Raw genomic sequence first — 12,121 nt, 5'->3', positions numbered from 1 at the left:
CCTGGCCGCTCTGTTGTTGGGGGCCTCTCCAGCATGCCCCATACCGCAGTACTGGCTCTAGCCAGCAGATGGCGCCATTGTATAATGGCTGAAAGAGAAAACCCCCTAGGAAACCCTGAACCCAAAATTGGTTAAGACAGGTGAAAATACATTGCAACCCTGGAGCCCTTCAGAACAGCATCACATGATCTCATTGAAGGGAGGATTGTTCTGGACCCTTGAATGCCGATCGGGGGAATTTAAATGCTGCTGTCAGAATTGACAGCAGCATTTAAAGGGTTAACAACCATGATCAGTGTGAATGCTGATCGTAGCTGTTGCGGTCGGGTGTCAGCTGTCAAATGCAGTTTACCCTGGCACTATATGAAGTGGGCTACGCTCCCGTTCCCGCTCCATAGATATCCTGCACATCCAGATTATACAAATACGTCGTGGGGCACTAAGGGCTTAAAATGCACGTCAGAGGAATGAGTATAGATTTATATTAAACATAGCAGATCACGGATGGTATTTTGAATTGCTAACGATTTTGGACGCTTTACTAATGAATTGGTATCATATCATGTATGTTTGTTTATTAACTCCTCAGACTCTGTGCAATAGTTTAAAACCTGTTTTCTTTGCCCTCTTCAGTGAACTAAAGCAGAAGCTGGACGAGGAGGGCAATAAGTGCTCCATTCTGTCAAAGCATCAGAAGTTTAATGAGCACTGCTGCATCAGGTGCTGCTCCCCCTTCACATTTCTGATCAACTCCAAGCGGCAGTGTCTGGACTGCAAATTCAACATCTGCAAAAACTGCAGCTCCTACCAAAAGAAAGAGAAGGCCTGGATTTGCAACGTCTGCCAGCAAACAAGGTTAGTTCTTTTCTCAGCGGGGCTTTTAAATGTCATCGCCGGGTTCAGATAATCAATACTGCAGGAACAAGTTCTGGGGCGAGCTGGAAACTGTGCAATGGCCGTTATATTCTGTACAGCGCTCCAGAAATATATATCATGCCTTCTACTCGCAGTGCAACTGTAGATCCAAGAGTCACCGGAGAGTCATTGTACTCCGCTCATAAACAAACCGCAGAAGTAACTCTTTGCTCTTATTTTTTTTTATTCCAATAGTTTTTTATTGACGTTTTAGAAGGAATAACAATAAGAAAATGACATACAGTGTGCGATAAAACACAATAGACAACAGCCCAGGAATGAAAACATAAAGCTACATGCGTTTAGTTCATGTAAGGCTGTAAATAACGTACAGTAGGGAGTGAAGTACAATTTTTTTGCACTATAAGGCTGGGTTCACACAGGGCTGATTTGCCGCGGAGATTCTGTCCGGAATTTCGCCACGACAGATCCGCCTGCGGCCGCTAATCATGGGATTAGCCAGCTGTGTGGATGAGATTTTTCACGGGACGGCGGATCCGCGGCGGCAAAGCCGTCAGAAGCCGGCGCTGCGGCGCAGATTCCCCGGCCGCAGCATGTATATTTTTTCCTTCTTCCGCTGCGGCTGCGCTCTCCTCTATGGAAGCGCGGCCGCAACAGAAGAGCGAGTGGCCAGGCCGCTTCAAAACCTGCGGCTAAGTGCCGCGGGTTTTGAAGCAGCGCTTCTCCCGGCAGAAATCTCGCGGTTTTTCGCTGTGGCCAAACCGCAAGATTTCCGACAGGATTCCGGTGTGTGTGAACCCAGGCTAAAGAAGACTTTTTTGCGCACAAGGGCATATCTTATCGTACTTTTTCTGCCCATAGGGCATGTTCACTTTGGCGTGGGGGACACAAACACACACCGATTGAAATAACTGATTCATCTAATGAGTTCCAGATGTGTTCTTTTTCCAGTGTTGCACGCATTTCCTTGCATATGGAGCATTCATTTGCGCACTCTCACCATTGGCTTCTATAGGGACCTTTGGTGCACAAATACACAGAAAAATAGAGCATGTTTTATTTTCTTGCGTGAACAAACCCATTGAATTAGTAGGTCTGTTCTTCGTGTATTGCACTCACAAATGCGTGCGTGTGAAGCTGGCCTAAGGGAAAAACCATGTGTTAGGGTGGATTCAGACGAGCGTGTATTTTGTACTTGCATATTAGCCCCAATGCATTCCCTATGGTGTGTGCACATGTCTGTGTTTTACAGGCGTGTGCCTGCAAAGATAGGACATGCGTGCACCATGGTGAATGCACACATTGCTTTCAATGGAGCCGCGGCTCCATTGAAAACAATGCACGGACCTGCATTCACGCGTGTTTTTGCACGTACATGGGTGCACACTCATGTACGCACCTATGTACGCACAAAAACACTCTCGTGTGAAGCCCCCCTAAGCACCAACAAGAGTTATAGGTAACAGGTTTTTGGTAAATGGTAAATGGTAGACATTTACCAATATGATGGGATATAGGAGGAGAAGGAACTGGAGAGGAGTCTTTTCTTAAAGGCTAGTACTGCTAAGATTGCAGATAACTGTAGTTGGATAATGAAGAGCCCCTGTTATGTGAGAAGATTCCTAATTCACCCTTATGTGCTCCAAACATTTTTTCATATAAGCAGTGAGTGGAAACAACAGGGACAGGCTCAGACACAGATGGAACAGACGATAGTTTCCAACTTCTGGCTATCAAAAGCCATGCTGCATGGAGAATTTTACAGATAATAGCCCTGTATTGCATTGGATAGTGTTCAGTTCCAAGGAGTAATAACGCTACCTTTGCCTCTTTGCTAATTGGAAGAATGTGATTGATTAGCTGAAAACTTTGGGACCGAAAGGGGAGAATAAGAGGGCAATGCCAAAAAAATGGAACAGAGAACCTGGCTCTCCACATTGTCTCCAGCAGTCTGGAGAACATGTTGGGAACGTTTTAATGGAGTATAGTGCCATCTTTAAAGACGTTTTAGGTATTGTTCTCAATGGGAAGTGTAGGAGACAGACTTTTGAAATCAGAAAAGAACATATGACCATTATTGTGCGTAAATACCTTTTCCCAATTGAGGAACTGCATTGTTTTCTTAAGTGTTACATAACATAGTATGTTAGGCTGGATGAAGACAATGTCCATCTAGTTTAGCCTGTTTCGACCCCCCCCCCCTTCCCCCTTGTTGGTCCAAAAAAAACAACGAGCCACTTTAGCTCATTTGGAGGGAAAAAATCCTTCTTGACTCCATAATGGCAGCCAGAGTGATCCCTGGATCAACATTCGAGATCAACAACCCCGCTGGTCACCTAATGTCTATATCCTGTAATATCATAGGGCTTTAGAAAGGCATCTAGTCCCCTCTTAAACTCCTCTATGGATTTTGCCATCACCACATCACGCTTCCAATTATGAATTTATAATAGTATGTGAGGACTTCTTAAGGCGGTCTAATTTCAATTGGAGTAGGTCTCCCAGGAGTGGTGGGATAAGAACTTGAGCTTGTGATTTATGCATAAAAAATTCATAGTTGAAGGATGGAATAAAATTCTGATGATGGTATGTTGTATGAAGCTTGTATTTGATCAAAGGGCAACAATTTCTTCTGATGAAAGAAGTTGGGGATATCTGAAATTGCTCTCTCAGTCCATTTGTGTAGAATAATGTGCAGATTAAGGTGAGAGATTGTCGATGGTGGAACCAATAAAGGAATTAAATGATATAGGGAATTTGAGTTACAATTCCCCTTTACCAGGCCTCTAGAGTAGTCTACACTGATGGAGAGGAGAAAGCATAAGGAATGGAGGAAAATGTGAAATGAGGAGCTTTTTCCAATTCTCTATCCTCAACAAATTTTGAGTGCCGAGGTCTTGTCAACATCTACTCCAACAAAAAGGCTGATAGTTACGTAGGTTTGAAATCCCCATACCACCATTTTCCATTGATTTTGGCATAATAGAGAATGCCTCTAGTAAGTCATCCAAACATTTCCTGAATCCTTAATCTTGCTCCTAGATCGAAGGACCTACTTTTTATTCTGATTTTCCCCATATAAAATTATTAATTTGTTATTGAAAAGAAGAGAATATAGAGTCTGGAATTAAAATACCGGTAGGGTTCTTAAGTGATATAATATCCTAGGAAGTACAAGCGTTTTATATAATGTTATTCTGCCAAGTCAAGTCGTCTCATCGGGGGCCAATACAGCTCTTTTTTGGAGAGCTGCAGGTAATCGAGGGAAGTTTGCACTTATCAGATTTTCAGTTTTTAGTGTCCATTGAATTTCCAAGTCTGAAAGTAATTCAGGACTGCACTGAATTCAAAAGATTAATACCGATCATTAGGGATTTCGTCACTTTAAGTTTCTAGGGTGTCCACGACAGCTGGAAGGGATAATAAAGGGTTTGTGAGTACTAAGATTACATTATCTACAAATTACATCTTTGGGATTGTTGCCCTACCGTAAAACGTTTGATAACTGGGTTGCTTCTTATTGCTTCGACTAGGTTCTCCATTACTAGAGAGAATATCAGTAGGGACAGGGGGCAGCCTTTGCATGTGCCATTAGTTATTGAAAAAGGTTTTGAAAGAATGCTGTTCGCCAAAACCGTAGCAAAGGGGCAAGTATATAGGGTCATGATCACCAAGAGGATTAGGCTTTAAAAACAAAGCATTTTAAAGTTTCAAGTAAATATTCATAGTGAACTCTATAGTGTACCTTCTCCGCATCCAAAGCTAGAAAAAGAGAAGATGTTTGATGAGGTGCAGCTGACGCAACAAGCTTTTTGAGGTGTCTAGTGCTAGCTTGATGGCCTTTCGTAATTCCAACTTGATCACTTTGGACTATCTTTTTGAAGTATAGGGAATAGCCTATTGGCTAACACTTTTGCATATAGTTAAGAATTAAGTAAAATAATGCTTTTAGCATTTTTTTAGGGAATTTCACAGAATCATATAATGGTAGAATTGGAAAGGATCTCCAGGGTCATCTGCTCCAACCCACTGCTCAGTGCAGGATTCTCTAAATCATCTCAGACAGATATTTTTCCAGCCTCTGCCTGAAGACTTCCATTGAAGAACTCACCACCTCCCGTGGTAACCTGTTCCACTCATTGATCACCCTCACTGTTGGAAAGTTTTTTCTAATATATAATCTGTGTCTCCTCCCTTTCAGTTTCATCCCATTGCTTCCAGTCTTTCCTTGTGCAAATAAGAATAGGGCTGATCCCTCTGCACTGTGACAGCTCTTCGGATATTTGTAGACAGCTACTGTCTCCTCTCAGTCTTCTTTTTTGCAAGCTAATCATTCCCACATCCTCATAGGACATGATTTGCAGACCGCTCACCCTCTTGGTAACTCTTCTCTGAACTTGCTCTAGTTTGTCTGTCTTTTTTTTTTAAAACTCCTTTTTATTAACATTTTCATAGATTACATACGTGTAGATATTTCAGTCATGTTTGCATATAAGATTGCATCACGTGTAATCCTTTACAATAAATTTATGTTGTCAACACTCTTTTGTGTGCATTCTTCTTTAGGTTTTTCACAATTTAAACGTTTTTTGTCTCTAACTCATGTATAATCTTATCCATTTTCCTTTATTCTTTCCTCTCTTATACATCGTAACCTTTATTAACCAAACATATCAAAGATTAAAACATTAAGACATTAAGACTTGCTGACGAAGACATTTGTCAATGGGACCTTCTACGGACTAAGGCTCTTGCGGTTGACTTTTCTCACGGCACCTCCAATATTCTTAGTCTATTCGGATCTTTCTGGCTATAGTACCATGTTGTATTGGTAAATTGCGTCATGCATTCTTTGACTTCACTGGGGTCAAGAAATTTTTCAATGAATACCCTCCATTTTTAAAAAAACTTTGGGGCTTGGGATTCTGCCCTTCGCTCTATTTCTATTCTTTCCATTTTAAGGAGATATTTTAGTTGCTGTATGACCTCCTCTATTCCCGGGGGTTCAGGCTGTAGCCAGCTATTGAGAAGGCATCTTTTGCTAATCAGGAGAATGGTATGGGTCATCATGTTCTTTTTTGACTGTTCTGGCAGTATTTGTAATATAAATGTCTGTGGTGTTAGTTGGAGAGATTGACCACCCATGTCTTGCACCAATTTTTGAGTCTCTATCCAAAATGTTTTGATCTTGGAGCAGTGCCAAATACTGTGTAGGAAGTTCGAGTTGGGTGATGTGCACCTTGGGCATGCTTGTAGTCTTGCTGGGCCATTAGGGTTTTGGGGTTTCTCAAACCCGTTTGTCTGTCTTTTTAAAGTGGAGTGCCCAGAACTGGACACAGTATTCCAGATGAGGTCTGACTAAGGAAGAGTAGAGGGGGATAATTACCTCACGTGATCTAGACTTTATGCTTCTCTTAATACATCCCAGAATTGTGTTTCCCTTTTTGGCTGCTGCATCACATTGTTGACTCATGTTCAGTCTATAATCTATTAGTATACCCAAGTCTTTTTCACATGTGCTGCTGCTTAGCCCAGTTCCTCCCATTCTGTATGTGCTTTTTTCATTTTTCTTTGCCAGATGTAGGACTTTCTCCTTGTTAAATACTATTCTGTTAGGGAATTTCCCATTTTTACCATATTGCATAGTTAGAAAGATTACATAACTGTTGGAAGAGTGACTCTTGAAATATTTTAGAATTCTAGTTTGAAAACGCATCAAACCCAGGCAACTTAGACTTTAGAGTACGAATAGCCTATGAGAGCTCTTCCGTTGTTACTAGCAATAAGATGGGAAGGTTAAGGGGAGCTTAGAAATTGTTGTATTTGGAGAGTTGATGGCAGAGGGGTTTCTTGGTCTGTTTTTAAAGCATACAGCTTGTAGTAGTAGTTACTGAACTCATTAGCTATATGTTAGGAGTTAAAAATGTTATCTAAATGCAGAGATTTCAAAAATGGAATCCTTGCTTTTCCTTGGATTGCCTCAACCCTATTAGCCATGAGCTTAGTCACTTGTTTATAGGAGTTATAATATGGCATTTTCAGCTTTCTTAGGTATTTCCCATACTGCAGCATTAAAATCTCTTTAAGAGATACTTGAGCTGCTTTAAGTTTAGAGAGAATTGAGGAGGTCAGGTTGAATTCATGCTGACGTTCCAGGATGGCTATTTTATCAAGACCGTTCTGAGTTTCTTTAGGGCAGTGTTTTCTTAAATCTTTCTGCTTGCCAAATGGGAAGGCCTTGTATGTATGCTTTGAGAATATCCACAAAATAAAGAGACTTTGAATAGAAGGGATATTGATTGTAAAAAATGCTTTAACCCATTAAGGACCAAGCGCAGTAAATATACGGCACTTGGTCCTGGGCTTAAAGCCCCATCGATAGTAAAATTATGATGGGGATTTAAGCCTCCTGGTTCTGCAATCAATCAGAGACAGGACGGGTTGTCAGCTGTTAGTAACAGCTGATAACCTGGAGGAGGGGTTTTTAACCCTTTCTGCCTTTTCCTTCGCCGAGTACACAGTGCTCAATGAGCACTGTGTACTAGAAAGTGAAAGCGGAAGTATAACTTCCACTATGGGAGCCGGGAGGTTATGTGAGCTACAGCAGAGCTGCAGGGTCATACTAGACCCTGACCAGCTCTGCCAGTGACTAATGTCACTACAGGGGCTGTTTTTCCCTGTAACTGGGGCTCCTACGGATGCCCCAGCTACAGTGGGAAAAAAAAAATATGTGAATGACCCCAGGAGGTCTTATTTGACATCATGGGGGACATAAGTATTAAAAATAATAATTACATAACTAAAACAAAATTACAGAATAAAACAACAATATATACATAAGAAAGAAAATAACCCAAAACAGAGGCCAATCAAAACCATCGCTCTAAGCGCCCTGTAATCCCAAATCATACATATTATATATCAAAACCTCCGACACAAAAAGAGAAACCCGTTCCCATACTTTATTTTAGCATAAATGTACTAATTTAAAAAAAACTAGAAATGTTAAAAAAATCATTTTTTTAGCTTTTTACCCCCAATAAAACTAAAGAACGTGAAAAAAAGTCAGTGAAAAAGATATTTAAAAAATCGCCCTATTTGTCACGGGGAAAAAAACACACCAAAAATAATTTTGTAGCTAAAGGAAAAAAAATAAGGCAGTAAAACCACCACATGAGTAAAATCCCTAAAAGGTGTCTGGTCCTTGGGGTACAACACAGCCTGGTCCTTAAAGGGGTTGTCTCGCGGCAGCAAGTGGGTCTATACACTTCTGTATGGCCATATTAATGCACTTTGTAATGTACATCGTGCATTAAATATGAGCCATACAGAAGTTATTCACTTACCTGCTCCGTTGCTAGCGTCCCCGTTGCCATGGTTCCGTCTAACTTCGGTGTCTTCTTGCTTTTTTAGACGCGCTTGCGCAGATGGATCTTCTCCCTTCGGCTGGTCTTGGAAGCATCGGCGTTTTGGCTCCGCCCCCTTGTACGCGTCATCGCGTAGCTCCGCCCCCATGATGTGTGCCGGTTCCAGCCTCCTGATTGGCTGGAATCGGCACGTGAAATGTATAACCCCACTTGATTTCGCGAGACAACCCCTTTAAGGGGTTAATATAGGTTGCTATGTCAGATTTATTGAGACTCAGGTGGCATGAAATATGAATGGACATAATTATCTGAGCTTGGTTAAATTACATCATATTGCCAGTAACACATTTAGATACATCAGGCAAGACACATTTAGTAGTGAGAAACATATCAATACATGAGTATGCGCCTGTCAGAAGAGCACGGGAATTCTTTCTCAGTGTCCTGCGGGCGTCATACAGATCCTCATGTTGTAACCAGTGTTGGAATTGAGGGTGAGCTCTGTTGCTCTTGGAAGTAGAGTCAAGTTCACAATCATGTATAATATTGAAATCACTGCATATTATAGGTTTTTTTTAATATTTTCCCTTGACTCTTCTTCATGACTTCATAACTACAACATGAGGAGTTCTTGTGCGGACTGTTCAGGTCTTTAATATAGGACATTATTTTAAGCTCATGTGGGGCCTTGTGTGGAGCACAGTGTTACGGCAGCAGTATGCAGTCCTAAGTCTTCGCTCACGACCTGAAGGTTGCGAGTTTAATCTACGCTTGGCTCAAGTAGCCATCTGTAGGTCGATAAAATGAGTACGCAGCTTACCTGAAAGAGCTGCGGAATAAGTTGGCGCTATGCAAATAACAAGTCCCTTAAGCTCCATATCTGTCAAAAATAGTTTGCCTCATATTGCGCTCACCAGTGTGAAGTTAACCTTAGGGCTTCTTCATATGAGTGTATGCGCAAATACGCTTGCCTTAGCGCAACATATTTGCACAGTGAACAAGGTTGATTTGCCTGCGTATCGGCGCATTGTACTTTTTTGCTCACGCAGGGCCTGTTCATATACACGCATGACACCCATATTTAGTTTAATGAGGTCCAGATGTGTCTTCTTTGTCACGTAATTGTGCAGCGTATTGCACATATGCGCACCTCCCATAGACAGATCCTATTTTTTTACGCGTGCATGAAATAAAAATGAGGTCAGGTTGAAAAAAATAGTCCATGTGATAGAACCCATTTACGTACATTAATGGGTTCTATTCTCTGCATATTGTGCATGTGCATTTTACATGCACAAATACGTCCTTCTGAAGCCTTAGGGCTTCTTCACACAGGCATATGCCCAACTATGTTCTCCACTATGGAGCGTAGTTGCGCACCAACAAAATTAAAATCTTTTTTTGGTCTGTTTTTCCAGTGAATTATCTGCAAGTTTGATACATAACGCACCTACTCTCCCAATTAAAATCAAATCCAAGATGCTGGTATTCAAAATGGCCGTCATTTTGGTGACATGGGCAAACAGGTTTCCGCCTTTCCCCACAGCCTGCATCCAAATTTGGATCACTGTCTGCCAAACAGTTAACATTCTATATGGGTGTTTCCACACTTCTGAGGCACCCTGTATAACTCATTTTTTAGTATTTCGACAGATAGTTAAGGGTACAGCACTAAGGAGAATCTATACAGAAGGCTGAACACTATATGATATACTTCTGTAAGTCAGATAGTTGCTATTAAAAAGAGGCTTGGTGAATAATCAGTTTCAGGGATTTTCAGAAAGATTGTTGAGTAGTTCAGATTCTAAAGGTCATGTTTCCATAGAGAACATAGCATAAAAATGAGAAGCAGGTAACGCTCTTAAGAGCCTATAATTGAGATTGTGTGAATATTTATCCTTACATAGCATAATCAGTCATGCATAAGTAAGGTTATCGCATCCTTGGTTGCTTCTTTTATGTTGTATCCTGTTTGTTGCTCTACATTCTGCATTTTTAGTCCTGGCATTTCCACAGCCCGTGGGATAGTTGGCTTCCTCAGATTAATCATTGAAACACAATACTTTAGTTGGCTGATTGACATTGAACTTTAAATATCTATCACACCATGGAAACAGGTGGAGAGTGATGACAGACGGATGCGGTAGCAGTGCCGATACAAGTCACAGGGTGCTTATTTGTATGAGAAGAGAAAGTCAACACATTGGCTATGGGGCTCTTGCCTGCTTAGTGTAATGTGTTGATGATTAAAAGAAAATTCGACTTAAAGTGATCTGACCCAACATGCTGGGAGAGCAACTTTAAAATCAGCCTTGATGTTTTGAAGATCTTTAAGTTTTGTGTTGGAAATTTGCATTGGTTTCATGTGCTAAAACTCTCTATTTTGAATGTGTATTGGAAGAATGAACTCGGCCTACTAGTTGCTATGGACCACATGAGCTAGCTTGACACTTTAGGTGGGCAGAGTACTGTCTACATAGATCTTGTCTTGGAGCTGCTTTTTCTAACAAATCAACATTGTCTGGAAACCATCATCCCAGAGGTTTACATTTTCCTTTGGTGGGTGTCCTGTAGAGTGGGAACTGTGGGAACACAAAGCTATCCAACAGAGTTGTGGGCAGCCATTGCTGGTCTTGTGAAACTGTACAACATCACTTTAAGCTTTATGTTTGGTGTATATGAATTGCCCCTAGGAGTAGTGGAAGAGCCACAGGCTGGTGTTCTGATGGGGGGAGGTGGGGGCAGGCTGTGGGGTTGGTGGAGTGGTCCAAGCAATCCATGGAGGTGCCTGTGGAGATGGGATACCTAGCAAAATGGGCCTGATTTCAGGGATGTAGCTCAGTGGCAGAAGGCCCTCAGCTGGGGAGATCATCAGCAGACCGCACTTTCTCCATGCTCTGAACTTTTATTGACTGGTTTGAACAGAGCCAGCAGGAATAAAGGAGGAAGTGAAGCATGTAAAAACTGATGTGGAGGTGGATATCACTGGGATTTCTATTCAAATGTCACAGGTTCAAAGGCTGACAGCTCAACTCATCTTCTGATACACCAGTGGGGACCACCATTGGACATCACTGCCAAAGACTATGCAATATATGTATATAGAAAAGAGGGGCATTCAATCATGGGCTGTTATGGGAGAGCGCACACACAACACTGTGAAAAGACTCGGATGTTCAGTTTGATGCGCGGAAACCAGGAAGCTGATAAGTATAAAAAATACCTCAACTGGCTCCCTGTAACCTGCCCTAACAGCACAATAACTTAGTTTATGGTGCTATAGGGAGGTGACAGGTTCCCTCTAACAGTATACTATTTGGGGGGCTGTGCAGGTACCCCACTACATATATACATCTAGTATATACATCAGACTTATCCATAAGGCTCTTTTCACCCAGCACAGACCAAGAGAGGGTCATTTTGGCCACAGTTAGGTTAGTATGTGTCAAGTATAACATTTTTTACTTATACAAGTTTAAGAACTTTTTCTCACAAAATGATATATCAATTTGCTCAGTTCATCCTGCTCTGTACCATGCTGCCTGCAGATCAGAAACCAAATCCAATGACAGGCCCATTTTTAAGGGGGTTGTCCAGGATTAGAAAAATTAGAGTTTGCTTTTTTTTCAGAAACACCACCCCTTATTGTCTATAGGTGTGTCTATTGCAGAACAGTTCCATTTAATTGATTGCCAACCGCCTTGTCTGTACATGTAATAGAAAAAATAGAAACCATCACGGTTAATTGTGCACAGAAGTAGTGGTCCCACAGGCACACGAACTATGAAGAAGGGGCAGTTGGAAAAAAGATATAATGGCCTATGTTACTCGACTATAGATTTTGTACTGCTGACAAAACTCAGCTCAAAATAGTCAAG

At 41.5% G+C, this 12,121-nt stretch overlaps 1 protein-coding gene across 1 annotated transcript in view; it reads left to right on the top strand.

Annotated features, from left to right (window-relative positions):
* The window catches only part of MYRIP (myosin VIIA and Rab interacting protein), a 398,493-nt gene that overhangs the window by 189,639 nt on the left and 196,733 nt on the right, over window positions 1-12,121 (top strand). Inside the window, exon 3 of the mRNA XM_066584716.1 lies at window positions 634-855. Within this exon, the coding sequence (XP_066440813.1) occupies window positions 634-855 (222 nt within the window). The remainder of the gene's footprint in view (window positions 1-633; window positions 856-12,121) is intronic.

This window comes from Eleutherodactylus coqui, chromosome 12 (assembly GCF_035609145.1).
Source record: "Eleutherodactylus coqui strain aEleCoq1 chromosome 12, aEleCoq1.hap1, whole genome shotgun sequence".
Lineage (NCBI taxonomy): Eukaryota > Metazoa > Chordata > Amphibia > Anura > Eleutherodactylidae > Eleutherodactylus > Eleutherodactylus coqui.
The sequence above is the reverse complement of the archived record's forward strand: the minus strand, read 5'-3'. Positions and strand labels throughout refer to the sequence as shown.